The sequence below is a fragment of the Pollachius pollachius genome, assembly GCF_949987615.1.
Source record: "Pollachius pollachius genome assembly, chromosome: 17".
In the NCBI taxonomy this organism is placed as follows: Eukaryota; Metazoa; Chordata; class Actinopteri; order Gadiformes; family Gadidae; genus Pollachius; species Pollachius pollachius.
In genome coordinates, this window is record NC_136950.1 from 6,200,983 (window position 1) to 6,218,042 (window position 17,060).

General features: G+C 41.8%; 1 protein-coding gene across 1 annotated transcript; it reads left to right on the top strand.

Moving 5' to 3' along the window:
• Positions 1 to 9,995: 9,995 nt before the first annotated feature.
• Positions 9,996 to 15,390, top strand: LOC307088792 (uncharacterized protein; the record flags this gene model as incomplete). The annotated part of the gene is made up of 3 exons (XM_079754787.1): positions 9,996 to 12,489; positions 14,148 to 14,265; positions 15,129 to 15,390. 3 exons carry the CDS (start codon positions 9,996 to 9,998, stop codon positions 15,388 to 15,390), a joined length of 2,874 nt encoding a protein of 957 aa, XP_079610913.1.
• Between the last annotated feature and the right edge of the window lie 1,670 nt (positions 15,391 to 17,060).

Genomic DNA, 17,060 nt, shown 5'->3' on the forward strand with positions numbered 1-17,060 from the left:
AACCTGGGAAGCGAAAGAGTGGCGCCAGGTCTTGGTCCACAGCTGGAAGTGCCGGACAGCAGCCCTGCGCTTGGGAGGTCATGTTGGAGAACACTTTAGTCTGCCTTGACCATCTATGGTAGGATGATGGTGAAGTAAACTGGTGACATAACAAGTCTGGTAGGAGAGGGATCTCTGCTGACCTGAGACTTTCCTCTGCTTCAGCTTTGAACCTGGAGGCCGCAGCTGTCGGTTTTTTGGGTAGAACGATGTTCAGGGCCTTGGTTGCCCTGCCAACAATCTCCCCAAACAGGTGAGCCAGCTCTCGCCCGGATGATTTGGCTGAGGGAGGCTGATCACTGGGAAACTCCCCACTCTCTGAAAAGAATACTGTCTCCACATCCAAGTCCTCCTCCTCAGGAACATCATACTCCCTGTCAGAGAAAAGATTGGGAGGAGGAGAGGGACCCACGCTGAGAGAGACTGGGGCCCTAGGAACACTGAGGGAGAACAAAGAGGCTCTTGAGTACTCCCCTGGCCCCCTAGAAACTCTCCCCATCTTTCTTTCTGGCCCTTCCAAAATAGGTAACCCTTCTCGGTTTGATGTGAAAAAATGGCAGCGGGCTTCCCTTGTATGTATCGGCATGATAAAACAACTCATACACGACTGGGGTGTATCCCTGGCCAACGTTGCATGCTGGTGGCCTAAACATAACACACATTTTCCTTGGCCATCCACGAGGGGCATGGCAATGTACAACCAACACAGTGATGGCCTGAAGTGCCTTCCATATTGCTGAGAGGAGTCCACTTGGCCACACAGCTCTGCTTATAGCAGCGCGTGGATGGAGGGGGAGGGCAGGCTTTGGCTTACTGTGACTGCATGGCACTACGGCGAACGCGGTAACAGATGTACCAATGTGATCACCTGGACTTCCTGGCCGTCCCGGCACACAAATTATACGGTGCCTCAGCGTGCTTACTGGTAATATAAGCTATGGGCAGGGAAATACCCTGCAGCGTGGAAATGGGACGACATGCTCTATATGCTGGAAGGGAAGGGATGGGGGATGGAAGGGATGAGGCTATTTCACCAACACGACCTCCACAACTCGTTGGACAATGGCGAACGAAGTTGTTGCTGTTTTGCCGGGAGCCAGGCAGCTACGAGGAATTGCTGCCAACCCAGTTCCGAGCAAAGCGCTGGGCTATCCGGGATTGGTGGCAAGCTGGAACAATGTTCACCTGCCTTCAGCTCGACGAAGCACAGCCTACTGTTCGGCAGGGCGTCGCACAGTGCGTGAGTCGTGGGTTTCACGTACAATACACTGTTCTCTCAGCTTTGTCACAGCTTTGCTTTCAGCCAGGGAGCGGACTAAGCAGGATATGGCTATGGATAAGGTGTCGGACAATTACACTCGCCAGTTACAGCTGCTTAGGCGAGAGCTCCTACGGAGGTCAACAGTGACCCTCTGGACCGCAGCGACGAACCGATAAGGAGTGGAACAGCGGCCTTGGTAGGACTTCTGTGACTTCACAGAAATGTTTGTTGCCTCGCCTCTAGCGGACCCAAGACACTGCCAGGCGAGGGACCCGAAACCAACGCATGAGTCCTAAGTTGCACGTACAATACGTCAGTGCCACCACCAAGCCAAAAAGGATCTTACTTTTCACTTTATCCGGGTTAGGCTACGCGATCCAAGGAGGCTGCCCGCAGACAGACTCCCAAAAACTTACACAGGTAACCAATGGGCGGATACCAACGCTGTAACCCATATACGTTTAACTACTTCACAACCCCACACCTTTCACAGTGGAGATCAAACAATCACTGATGCTTGGAGGCAAGGAAAAGAGAGGAGTAGAGTCAAGGAGGAGGAGACGAAAGGAGACAAATAGAGGAGAGAAGTCAAGGAGAGGAGAGGAGGCAGCAAAAGAGGAGAGAAGACAAGGAGAATAGAGGGTAGAAGGAGAGAGGAGAGAGGACAGAAGATGTCATGTGTCTACCATATCACTGAATGTGTCTACCATATCACTGAATCAGAATTCCAAGATTTCAGCAGAAGATTGATATGCCATGTCTAAATCATGATGCATGTAATTCATGGGAGAAAAACAGTGGCTTTTAACATCTATGTTTTCCAAAAAAATAAAAATTAACCTTTTGATCTTGTAAATAGTTCAGGTTTGCCTACCAACAAGTAAAGGGACAAAAATATCAAATGCAGATATATTCTTTCAAATAATTCACAGTGTATTGTGATCCAAAACCAGTGCAGTACTTTCCCTACAAGAGGCTGTTTATAACTTGCAGTGAAGTGGTATTTTCCAATGACTAATTAACCATAACTGAAATATATAAAGTGGAGCGTTCTCTACGTTAGTGGTCTGTTTAACCAAACACATCGTTCTAGAGGGATACTAATAATGTTTTATTTATTATCAATCTATCTTCAACATGCTGTGGTTTCACTCTCTCCTCATTCCAGGTGCTTGGTTGTCGTGTTATTGAACTAAATGTTCACAATGTAAATTAACCAACCTGGTACTGACAGAAGGAAAACTAGAAATCCTCTTGCTGCTGATCTTAAATTCATAGTGAATCCTCTCCTTTCTCACTTTGTTCTGGGAGATATTTAAACACACCTGCAGGTAAAAACTGAGGAAATCAATGAAAACTCTGAACACAATAAGTGATCTCACACAATAAGCAGAAGAATGAGCAGAATCCTGGTAACAACTGGGCCATATAATGTTTAGACCACATAGAACGGACCCTTCTTGTTTTATCTTCTGCTTTTTTATTATGGTTTCAATTAATCTTCTGTCCTTCTGCTTCCTACTCACACACACACAGTCGGGCAGGTAAACACACACACACACACACACACAAATCCATTGTAATGCTCTCCGTTTGCCTGTTTGGTTCATGTGTCGTGGTTGGTTATTATTTTGTGCTTGGCATGCCACAGGGGTTTAGATGAATACAGGGGTGGACTGGGACAAAAATTCAGCCCTGGCATTTTCTGTCCAGACCAGCCCACTACATTATCAGCAGACACTACATAGAAGTCCACAAATCTCGCAGCATCTCCTCTCATGCATACTACAAAGGAGAGTCATATTCCTTAATAGCAGTTAACAAATAAAGCATTTAACTATGAACGCAAGGACTAAAATTGACAGCTATAGCAATCAATCAGTCTTTATTCATTATAGTGTCAAATCACAACAGAAGTTATGTCATGACTAGGGGTGGGACGAGACTAACCCTCATGCTACCCTTTCAGTTTTTAGTCTGTGACTGTGAAAATCTTTTGGTATAAGCCCAGCATTAGTTAAAACCAGACTCGGACAATCATAACAAAATATCCTGATAAATAATCTAAATAGAAACATATTACAGACAGTAGCAGCATTAGAGAGGAAACTCATTTGTTTTAACGGTGACTCAGTCATTATGAAACCATAAATAGAGAATTACTACATATATAGAAGCTTTGCGTCTTCTAGTGTGAACTATATATGGTATGAAGTATTTGTTCATTATAAATACAATGTTGTTGTTGTATTTTTGGTGGGGGTTGGCACCCCACTTATTTTATTCAAATGTAGAATCCATATGTCCTTTATGGATTAGTTTAATGCAACACAATTAAATTGAAGATGAATCTGTTTATTCAGATTTGTTGCTGTTTTATTATAGACATTTTATTTATTTATTTTAAGCAACATAATGACATAATTCCATGACTTAAAAACTAAACTTAACTTACAGTAAGGGTACATTCATTTACCATGTAGCAAATGACCAAATAGCAGACATAAATTGATGTAGGACAAACTGTACATCATGCTTCAACTGTGCAACTCATGATGCTGTGGTTATACTTTTTGGGGAAATAAGTACAGCGATGACACATTCAGAAGGGGATTTTAACACGTTTCTACAGTGACCAGTCAACTAATGTGGATTTGAAACCTTTACTGGCTGTTTTTTGTAGTTCCGAAAGAAAAAACGGGCCCTATAAGGGACTGCCCACAGGTTGGGTAGAGAGCAGGATCAGAATGAAGCCTGTACTCTAAAGTAAACACACAGGAATACGTTTTGGGAATAAGTTACCTATAACACCAATTTGAATACTGCATGAAATCCATGTGGGAAGTTAACATGGGGCCACTATTGAACCTGTGGACATTCCCAAACAGGGCCCGTTTATCATCAATGTGTTTAACCTTCAAGGATGATGAGGTTATTTTGTTGAATCCTGGTTGCATATAGACACTCATCTATATACAACCACATGTAGTGTCAGTTCCCTTTAGATTATTACCCCTTTCTTACTTAATTGACTACTCCCCTTTGCTTCCTCATTTATAACCCAACATATCACACCAAAAAAGCCACTGCAAACCAGCTTTTGGCAATAACAACCTTATGTGAGTTGCCATGCGCATCGGGAAGGAGTCCACATCGAGAAACATTTGTTTTTGCGGAAATTGGATTGTTGGGTATGTAACTTAATCAAACTTTGGTTTGCACAAAAAGCTTTGTTTCACCACAATATAGTTAAAACTCTAGAATAACATACTTTTCTGCAAAAGGAAAATGAACATATATAACATTTCAATCCTATGTTTAGTTTGACCTATTATGTGACAAATTTGTCATGAAAATTTAAAGGATTTATAATGATTATAATCATCATTATAAGAAACCGTTGGAGAGGAGAGATCAGAACAGTTGAAGATCATGTATATATATTAGTGCTGTCAAGCGATTAAATTATTTAATCGTGATTAATCGCATCAATGTCATAGTTAACTCGCGATTAATCGCACATTTGTTCTATTCTAATCCCCCGTTTATACGAAGATGCTAGTGGGTAATAACGACAAAATATTTGATTGGAAGTTCCTTTCGTTTAGACGGTGACGCCATTTTTGGGGCTTAAAAACGCTAAAAACTGACACCACCCTCCAGAGTGGAAAACTTGAATACGCTCCGCCGTAGCGTTTCCGTCTACACTGCCAAGACGCAAAACTCTGCTCAGATTCCTCCCGAAAACGCTCATCTAAACGCTCATCTAAAAAAGTGAAGACGCAACGCCACTTTTGCGTCTTCTGTTTAGACCGTCATCATGTAAACGTAGCCTAAATATCCCTTGATTTCGTGATGCTAGCCTTTTAGTGAGATCAGTGAGTGTTGAGAAGGACAGTAATAAAATATATTTGGTAAGATGGATATAAGAGACCCGCGGTGAATTCAACCCGGTCCACTTGACATCGGGTAGGTGCATGACAGTGGTAGGCCTACCGTAAAACGTCAATAGCCCAGGCTTTTATTTGTTTCAATCACAGAACTTGCAAACAAAACTCTTGCTCAGCAAAGATGGGAAATACTATAACATTTATTATTTAAACCAGTATGAATATTCCTACCGTACGAAGGCCTATACACATTACGCGGCTGTCGAATAACGTCTATACACACACACACACACACGCACACACACACGCATACGGTGGCGGAGTGGTAATCGGGAGAGTCGGGAGAATTCCCGGTGGGCCGTTAACGTTTCGGGGCTGTCGGGCTCATTACTGCGTTATAACAATATTGCGTTTATGAAAGTTCTTTGCAGCGCCGTCCGGCAGCCTGAGCTGTGCGCCCGCAACCTCTCACTCACTCAACAAACTGTCAACGTCGCAACCAAGTTGATTTTGTCTTGAGGGGAGTAACTGAGCGGCCCCCTCCCGGAGTGGTACAGCCCAGGTGGGCCTTGAACTGCGATTGGTCAGAAAGACGTAACAACTAATGACAACATTGAATTCTCGCGCTGGCTCGAACAGAGTGACACACAAACGCACACATACTCGCGCACGCTCAAGGAGTTTTTAACCCGCTCCATATCCTTGCTTGCCCCAACAAGTTTGTGCGGCGTGCTTGTTGTTTTGTTTCCGATGTAGCTAGATCCGTGGGGTATTCCACGAACGGAGGTTTAACAAACACAGAGTTAACGCTGAACTCTAGGTTGATTGACCCTGTGCCAACTAAACCAGAGCTGTCGGTTCCACCGCACAGGTTGTGCATTAGTTCAATCAACACAGGGTTGGTTAACACAGGGTTGTGCGCGTCCACGCCAAACCTATAAAGACGTGATGTATGGATCATGTAAACCCTGATCGAAATGGCGAAACGGGCCGCTTATTTCAATGAAATGGAACTCCAGGTTACCCTGGAGAGCTATGACGAGGAGAAGGACATTATCACAAGAAAAGGGAACGCTAAAGCCTCTGCAACCCAGAGAACCAAAGCCTGGCAGCGGATCGCTGACCGCGTAAATGCGTTAGTTACATGTCAAAAGCATGATCCTTAATATTTGAGCCATGAATCTATTAATATCCCAGTTAAGCATTCTTAACGTTCCTACCACATAACCCTTTTCTTCTAAAAAATATGTACTCCGATGGCTCCCAAGCGGTCAGCGGATCAAGTAAAAATGAAGTATATAAACATTGAAACTGGTAAGCTTTTCCCACCATCGTATTGGTATATTTTGTCAGTCCAGCATTTAAATAAGCCCTTTTTTTAAGCCAATCGTGATAAGGCCGACAGTCGGCAGACTGGATCTGGCAATATACATAAATTCAGGGCGCCCTGGAACGGAGGGGGTACCTGGCGGTACCTCCTCAGAGAGTCAGGGGCCATGTGAGGGTACCCCACTGGTTGAATGTAGGTTTTTCTGTTTTTCTTGTATTTTCGATTTTGTTTGTCTTCGAAGTAACACATGCAAACCGTGTGCGTGCCACAGCGCAAATGTTCCAAATGGTTTTTTTTTGGTAACTGGGTAGAAAACCTAAAAGTGACAATTGATCAACTTCACAGATCAAGATGGATTAGTGCTTGTAATGCGGCCGCCGGCTACGATCGAACATTCTCCAGTGGATGTAAATCCGTTAGGACTATTTTATACTTTCTGTTGTAAGCGCCTCTCGGCATAGTACTCACCCAATATTGCTCTTTGTATGATAGGAGGCGTCTGAAAATCTTGGTCCGGACGTGGATGGGTCGTCTGAAAGGACTGAGATGTGCTCAGCATCTCCAACATTATAGATAAAACATTTGCCAAAAACGGAGGGCTACGCAAATAGTCTGGAGTGAACTGAGGCCAGGTCCTCGATTGGTAGTGTTGGCTATGAGAAGGCTATTCAAATATATTAAAGATTTGCGCGAGAATCTATATCTCTCCAGCAAAAAGTCATCCGGATATGCCAAGGAGCCGTGGTCTTATTAATCGCTCCCGGTGGATTGCACAAATAATTTGCGCTCCAATATCAACAGGTCTCTCATCAAAAGGGCATGCCATTGTGAACACATGAAATCTGCGGTGAACGCGGGTTTAAATACCCCAAACCGAGATATGTTCTAAACTTAACCTGCGCAAAACCTGCTCCAGCCAGGTTTGATTCAGAGCATATGTTTCTATAGTAACTAACATACTGTTTTCATTTTGGAACGGAAAACCTAGGGTTACCGCAAACCCTGGGTTAACTTACCCTGTTATGTGATAAAACCGGCTTTGTGGAATACCCCACCGGTATGGTGTTGGTAGTTTTTCTAACGTGACGAGTTGTTGCTAGACTGCAGGTGGAAAAACTACAATGTTTGCCAAACCAAAAAGAGCTTTAATCACGCGATAAAAAAATGAACACTGTTAAAATTGGCTTGCGTTAACGCCGTTAATAACGCGTTAAACTGACAGCACCAATAATTATATATAACAATTATATATAATTAATATTACACAAAATATTTTTTTTCTTCATTTTGTACCTGGATTTGTTTATTGTATTAACATCAAACAATGACTAGAATTTTGTTGATTGTTAACAGTCAAGGGAACTCGCAGGGCAATACATAGAACATGCATCCACACATTGGTTTCGAAAAAAAAGTGCTGATCACAGTTGAAACACTGGTATCAACCAGGGACTCGCGACGGTGAATGAACCACCCATGCAGCTGCAGAATTTACTCTATTTCCGAGGTGTTGTTGAACCGATGTGTTTTAAGAATAGGTGTGTTCCTGTATTTTGTCAAGGTGTTTTGTGAGTGCGCCAAAGCTCCAGAACAATACATTGAAAACGTTTGACCGACGAGGAAACACTTTCCTTGCGCACGGCTTATGTTTACATGACAACCGAGCCAAGATGCAGGAACAACAGTAACACATTTGTTCTGATTCAGCCCAAAGCAAGAAAACTAGAAGTGCCCTAAATTAGTAGTATGTATGGTAAACTGCAAATTTAGCTCAAAGGTGACACGTTTCCATGCTTGTAGACAGATCAAGATGGACCAGTCCTTCCAAAGAACGATACTTTCACATGGTTATAAAACGATGTGAAAGTATCGTTTTATAACCATACTTTCACATGGTTATGAAACGTACTGTATGCATCCCAGATCCTTTGACATAAAGGAAGGTTAAAGCATCTTTAACACTATCTATCTATCTATTGTTTTATACTATAGTATATACTATACTATACTACTACTTATATGTCCTTGCACTCCAAACCGTCCTTTGAATTGGTAACCCTCTCCTGTAGGGTATTCTTTCTCAAGGTTTCTTCCCTCTGGGTTTTGGGAGTTCCTTTCTTTCATTCCAGATATTTTTATATGTTTCATGATTTTTTGTTTTGATAAATGTTCCTCTCTCTCTCTCTCTCTCTCTCTCTCTCTCTCTCTCTCTCTCTCTCTCTCTCTCTCTCTCGTTTCGTTCTGTGGAGAATGAAGATTGTCTGAGAAACACTTCCATTCAAAATGCATTGGTTTACATTTTGTTCTGTGGAGCAGGAATAATTTGTTTCAGTTTTTGAGGAGGTCTGCTTAAAAAATCGGAAATATTGATATATATATATATAACTAGAGGGTTCACTGTACTGTCTGCGCACACCCCTTCTGAAGCCCCTCTCTCTCTCTCTCTCTCTCTCTCTCTCTCTCTCTCTCTCTCTCTCTCTCTCTCTCTTTCTCTCTCTCTCTCTGTCATCTGAGAAACGCTCCCATTCAAAATGCATGGGTTTACATTTCGTTCTGTGTAGCACGAAAAAGTCAGAGAAACGCTCCCATTTAGAATGCATTGGTTTACATTTTAGTGTAGAACGAAACAAGTCGGAAAATCATGCTCTGGGACAAGATTCAATAGACCGTGTGATACCGGGTTGTAGCCTGGCTACAACCCGGTATCTGGCTATTGCCGGACTAAGGCTCGTTGGTCAGGGGAGGCTGCTGTCATTTTCTTCAGCACAAGAGGCGTGATCGACGGGCCTAGTTCAATTACTCTGTGCACAATTGGCTGCCTTCTGTCGCTTCCCTGTCATCATTGTGTTAAACCAGCCAATAGTGTGCCAGAGGGAAAAGCCTGCTTGGTGATTGGCTTTCGTAAAAACGTATCGGAAGCAGAAAGAATTGTATTGGTCTTCTGAAGACCCTTCTGCAGGGCGAATTCAAATCGCCGGCAGAATGGGCTGGGGGAACCCAGTCTAACCGGGTTGGATATAAGCAGGGTGCGATTTGTGAAAAAACCAGAGGGGGGGATAATTTTGAGAAACATTTTAAAATGTTTCAAAATGAAGACGGACCCTATGTATTTTGGTTGTTAATTATTACGATGTAATGATGAAAATACTTTGGGTGGGGGGGATAATTTTTATCCCCACCGAGGATAAAAATAATTCAGCAGAGGGTAGGACGTGTAAACCAGAGGGGGGGATAATCCCCACCATCCCCACCAGCAAATCGCACCCTGGATATAAGACACATGTTTTAATTCCAGAATATCAAAAGCAGATTGTAATGACCGCTGTCTGTGTAACTTTGTGTGTCTGTTTGACAGATTTTTCGGATCCCTCGGACTGAAAGAAATTGACAAATGTAACCAAAGATCCACTTGGTAGGACTGGAGATCCATTGCCTTGGAAATTACCAACATTAAGAAAGTTCTTTGTGTGCTGGAATGAAAACGGAAATGGCCATGCCAATAAGGGGAATTAGTTTGTGTTCATTTGGAATATTATGTTTCCTTTTGAATCTGAACAGTTTGATTTATTCAGCTGCTGGATACGTGCTGAAGGACTGCAGGGTCACAAGGAACACACAGGCCATCTGTCAGAAGAACAGTTTCAAAGAATTTCCAAACGACATTCCAGTAATCGTCACAAGTATAGACCTCTCTGAAAACAACATTTCTAAACTAAATAATGCAGATTTGAAAAATTTAACAAATCTGTTGCGCTTAAACCTGGAACGCAACTTTATCTCCATAATTGAACCTGGAACTTTTGTGTTTCAAATGTATCTAGAGGTGTTGAATTTAAACAGCAATAAGCTTTGTAAGCTAGAGGAGGGTATGTTTGATGGCTTAGTCAATCTCACAGACTTGCGTCTGAATTTCAATAGCATCTTAACAGTAGCACCGGCCTCTTTCAAGTCTCTGAGCAAACTTAGGTTTTTGGGCCTAGGCCATAACAAACTGTGCAACTTACCAAAAATCTTACTACATGCACCACATTTACAAACCCTGAACATTCCAGCCAACAACATTTCCAATTTTCATTCATGGGAGCTGTCAAATACGTCTACAGAACTTGTTTCACTTGATTTGTCTCTAAATCAGCTCATGGTCTTTAGCCTCACTGCAGATATCTTTCCCAACCTCAGAGGGTTGTACCTTGAGGATAAGGGTATTAAGAATAGTATCGTCTGGGAGGTGAATGACACATCGTACCTTAGTGGCGTGTCCAAACTAGATATCAGTGGGGTTCACTCCTCCTTAGGACTGCAGGAAGTTCTAGAGACATTTAACTCCTCACTGATGTATCTGACGTTAAACCATATGAATAACAACATGAGTGTTCTCATCAATATTTCCTGCAAAATCCCATCGCTGACCTCTCTTGATGTCCGAAATAACAGCATCAAAGTTATTAGATCAGGCATGCTGCACTTGTGTACTAATCTTAACATATTGGACTTGGGGACGAATGAGATAACTGACATCTCTGACAATTCGTTTCAATCTCTTAGGAAGCTTAACATTTTAAAGTTGAAGTCTAACCGTCTCACATCGGTCCCCTATGCCGTAAGGAAAACTCAAATCTCAAAACTGGATCTCAGCTTCAATAACATCATTGTTCTTGGCTGTGATGATTTTGCCAATATGACCCGTCTCAGTATTCTTCAGCTTAATGGCAATCATTTGTGGACTTTAAATGACTGTGTTTTCAAAGATTTGGTCAGTTTAACGACCTTAAGCTTGCAAAACAGCAACATTTATCAATTAAACGGTGCCTTCAAAAAAAACATACCAAAACTCCAAGTGCTTAATTTGTTTGAAAATCAACTCATTCATATAGATCAGGGAGAATTTAAAGCTTTGAATTCCCTCAAATATCTGTCATTACATGGAAATAAATTAAAAGAACTTAGTAAGGGAAATTTTAATGGACTGTCCAATCTTAAATATCTTAATCTTGAATCAAATGAAATAACAAAAATTAACAACGGTACTTTTAGTGACTTGAAAGCTTTGAAGACATTGAATTTGATGACCAATCACCTTAAATATACATCGGAAAAGCGTATTGATTATCCACCATTTGCTGAGCTTTCACAACTGGATACATTGCTTATTTCAGCTCAACACAGGCGACTTAAGAGCGCCCTCCCTCAAAACTTTCTGAAAGGCCTGACAAATCTGTCGGTACTCAATATCAGAAGTATGCAACTTACATCCCTGCACCCACTCACCTTCAACTATACTCCTAATTTGAATAAGCTTTATTTGAGCGCAAATGATTTCACAGACCTTCCAGACAATTTATTTTCCCCAATTCATAAACTTAAAAGTCTTTACATTTCAAAGATAAACCTGAGGTCTCTCGATTTTCTGCTCCGTGCTAACCTCACAGAGCTGGAGTTCTTGCAAGTGAGGAAGAATGCCTTTTCTGTGATTAGAGAGCCAGTGATGCAGTCTCTGTCAGCACTTGAATACCTGGATATGCAGGGTAATAGCTTCACCTGTAACTGTGACAACGCATGGTTCCTCCAATGGGTAACCATCAACAAGCAAACACAAGTGTATGATGCGTACAACTTTGAATGCAACTGGCCTCCAAACCTCAAAGGAAGAAAACTCTTGGAGATTGACATTGGTTCTTGTACAGTCGACACAGGCTTCATCTGTTATGTTTCAACGGCATGCGCGGTCATCATGACCATGGCAGTGTCCTTCACCCAACATTTCCTGCAATGGCATCTGGTCTACGCGTACTACCTCATGCTGGCGTTCCTCTACAACTCCAAGCACAAGGACAAGCGTGCTTATCAATACGACGCCTTCGTCTCCTACAACGCAAACGACGAGGGCTGGGTGCTGGGGGAGCTGCTGCCCAAGCTGGAGGACGAGCAGGGCTGGAGACTGTGTCTGCACCACCGAGACTTCCAGCCAGGTGAGGAGCCCTATCCTGAACATCCTCTGCACCTCCATTAGCATACATGCTAGCCTACACTATTTCATATATCGTACATGCCAGCGGATATGCTAATAGATATGCTCATGAACATGGTAGGAGGATTTTTCCTGGTTGAGTAATTAGCCTTGGGTGGGTGACAACAATAAGCATGATTGCTCTGTGTACAGTAAAGGCAATGTTACATTATTCAGAAATCAATAAATTTTCCTGTAACTTATAACCATTTGATAAACAAAAAGATCTATTATGTTTGAGTAAATTAAACCCCATTAACAAAACTGATGAATTAAAAATGGTATAACAATGTAGGGAGGATCAGCAAATTGCATTGGTGGCATTGGTGGACAGGTTAACTGACTAACCACAAATCAAATAACAACTCAAAAGAACCCTATCCCAACCCTACCATCCCTCCTCCCACTTCTTTTCCTACCATTCTTCATCTTTAAATTCTTGCCTCTCCCAATCCCATTTATCCACTTAAAAATCTAATTCCTGACTTGATGCCGTTTTTCGCCCTGTGAGAGTAGGAGTGGTCTGTGAAGTTACCTGTCCAACTGGAGGATTGTGGGTCTTTGCATTTTGTCTAATGCCCACTGATATTCTGCTCACTCACACTCTTCTGTATGTCCAATATAAACAATCAAATGTGGCGCTTAACAGGGTGTTAAATTTGAACAGATTTAGCACTACTCATAGATTATTAAATTGGGTTTGACCCCTTTCTGACATGGTGCATTTGACCTATTTGTGTTCCTTCTCATTGAGTTCAATGCAGGAGCAGTTTCAAATGAAAGATAATCCTAATTTTTTGTACCAACAGTGACAACTTCTGCATTTGCTAAGTTTGTTGGTAGGTTTTATATTTTATGAATCATTCTCGCAAACTTGTGACCTATACACAGATAATTGGGCAAGAACTTACATACATGCAATATAAAACTAGAAAGCAGAAACCTATAAGAAATGGTTAGTTGGAACACATTCAAAATAAATCTCTTAGATTCACAGAATATTATGATATGTTAAAATATAAATAATTTAAACAAGACATTTTGCATTATTTACATGCAAACCAATAATAAAACTATATTTTAAACTCATTGTCAAAGCAAGAAAATCTCAGTTTAGTATTTAGACTATAGACCATGTCAAATAAATACTTATAATATCAAATAAATGGAAGCTCCCTAATATTTTAAATCTGTGTTTTTTACTCCAGAAGTAAAATGTTTACAGAACAGAAGTGTGGTCAGGCTTTTTATTTATATCGTAAGTCTGATGGAAGACGAGATCAAGAACGGTGTGTTTCAATTTCTATAGATTAATTTGTTTCAACCAATCTTGTTGCTTGAGGAAGCATGGCGTAACTCCGCCCATAACAGTTGTTGGTTTCTGGCCAAGGCTCTGTGCTGTCTCACCCAAGAAGCTCTGAAAAAACAATTGCTCTGCTGGATCTGAGCTAACTGACTTAGCCTACCTGATCTTGAGCAACTAACATCTGTTTGGCTACTGCGAGAATGGACCCACATGGCTGGAAAAGCTATATTTATTATATCAGTGTTTAGACAATGTATAATTATAATATAATACTAATGTATAATGGCGCATTGTAAATAACCAATGCTTTTCAGGCAAACCAATCATGGAAAACATTACAGACGCAATCTATGGCAGCTGGAAAACCATCTGTGTGGTCAGTCGCAATTACCTGGAGAGTGAATGGTGCTCCAGAGAGATCCAGATAGCCAGGTAAGAACCCCAAGTTTACATGCATCCATCGCCCCAGTTAACATGCATAGGGAGTGGTTTAGGCCACTCACGGCTTATTTCTGACCAATTGGGGTATCTTTGCCGTGGCTGGTTTGGGGAATCCATATTGGCTATGAATCACTGGTACTTCAAATGCAACACTTTTGGTGGAGAAAGGTGTTGCTCTCTTTAAGACTCTCAAATCCTATTTACACCAGCTTTAAGGCCTCAGTAGCGACGTCACAGGCATCTGTCACTCTATTACACTAGCAGTCCAGTTCAACAGTGGAAACATGCTCCCTGCTACAGCACTCACCTCCATTAAGTCAAAGGAATATAGGGCAACAGGGTAACATTTATTACTATGACATTGATAATGTTAAGGGTGTTTACCATATGGGCAACTGGGCATGTACAAACTTTTTAAAGGATACAGATGGTATGGCAATGATACAGGTCAAGGATGGGACAAGTGACCAAAACAATACGTTGCTGTCTGTGCAAAGAGTCCTGCATTTAACTTGTTTGAGCAGGGCCCCCAATTAACCCCAACACGTGTGTAATGGAAAATAACCACAATTCAGGGGGCTAAACGATCTATAACAAAAAAAAAAGAGTCAAAAACAATTAAGGAAAGTACAGATGCTCAGAAGGAATACTTGAGTATGGTAAGAAAGTATTTCTACTCAAGGACCAATACAACCATGTGGATGCTAGGTATGGTTGGTGCGGTGCTGGGTGAGAGTGGGTGCCCAGAGGCACAATGAGGTCTTCATAGGGGCATGAGCCCAGGCCAGCCTTCCCCTGAAGGTTTAACAGCTCACATACATGAAAAAACAACTCTCCCTGTTTCCATTTCCCAGCTTCCGTCTGTTTGACGAGCAGAAGGACGTGCTGATCCTGGTGTTCCTGGAGGACATTCCCATGCAGCAGCTGTCTCCGTACTACCGCATGAGGAGGCTCCTGAAGAGACAAACCTACCTGAGCTGGTCCCGCGCAGACACACACCCAGGCCTGTTCTGGGAGAAGCTCCGGCAGGCCCTGGAGACCCAGGAGCACCCAATGGGAGAGCATCTACGGCTCACCGTGGAGGACGGACCCCCCGGAGAGGGACCAGACCAGTAAAAGGCTTACAAATGCTGTGGGGATGGAGGGGGGGGGGGGGGGGGGGGGGGACCGTTTACACTCTCATTATTGGCTGTATTGCAAAACATCTTCTTATTCTGGTTAAATGTACATCTGCCGTTGATTTGTATTTTTATGCGTTGCGTTTCCAGATCCATCGGTCTCGCCAGCCTATGGAAAACGAAATGTATTCATTTACTTATTATTTAATTATTTAGAGATTATTAAATTGTTGTATAACGACGGTTAATTATCATGTTAGAGAAGACTGTAATGGATCCAGGTGTGATACAGATGTAATTGAGGTTCTGTAAATTTGAGTATTCCATTACACCTCTGTGATGAAGGCCAATTCACTGTACTGTTCATTTTATCATATAAAAATCGTTAAATTCAAACGTGCGCCTACCGGCTTATCAACACACAAGTCTCACAAGTGATCGTAAAGAGGCAGCGTCCCTATAACACAACGAAAACATGTCTATAGAGTCCACCAAAAGACTACACTTTGTTGCTAAAATGTAATATTACACTCCTCTTTGAGCCTCCCGAAATGTCTTTACACTTTCTTGCTCAAACAATATAACTCCTCTCCTTGAGCCTCCCGAAACGTCTTGCAATATTGATATCCCCCCTCCCCCCTGAAGACTGTTTCAGTTGTTTTATTTTTTTTTATGTTTCGTGTGTATGCTATGTGTGACTGAAGGCTACTTCTGCCTGTCTTGGCCAGGTCACTTGAAGAGATGTTTGATCTCAATGACGTATTCTTCTGGTAAAAAAATAAATGAATAAAAACATCTTAAACTCTCACGGTAGGCAATGCACAACCCGCAATCTTGCCTTCACACCCCCCTCCCCCCTTCTTCCTCTCCGCCTCCCCCATACGAGCCTGTGCTTTATTTCACTGTAGTGAGGTAGGTTGCTGCCTTAGCTGTTGTTACACTTAGTTTACATTACATTAGTTTATTTCACTATGGTGCTTCTGTAAATGAACACAATTTTCAGCTGTTTGTTATTACTATTTTCAACTAACCAATAGTAATTGCCATGCATTTTTTAAATGTCAATGCACTTTGAGCCCTGACTAACAAATAAAGCTATTGAATAATTGAATTGCATGCATAGTATACTACACTTTTCATTGATTAATTACCCCTGTAACCCATAAATTGACTAATTGTATAATGCAATCAAATGCTCACACACTAGCTGCTTTCAGACACATGTGTAAGTCCTGATATTCTCCTGCTATTCTCCTGACGGGCCGTATGTGTGAACAACATATCCTGACATTTGTACCCTGAAAATCTCCTGAAAAATACTACCCCTGAGGTAGTATTTTCTCCGTGGGAAATGTAAATGACCTTATATGTAAATGAGGAGTAGAAAGTCTGTATTTCTCAGACCACTTGAGTGGGCATGTTGATGACGCCTCTGCATGTCATTAAGTGGCCTCCTAAATGATAATCAGCCTGTTGCCTTTTGTTCGCTGAATGGTTAAAACATATTGAAATGTCATCTCTGCTTTTAAGAGTCATTCGTGGTGAAGGCTAAAAGATAGGTCTTATCATAACCCTAAAAGTACACATAATACAATAAATTACAAAACATGAGTTCACAGCTGCAAGAGTATAGATTTTTTTTTTTATCCCTATAGGGATTAAAAAAAA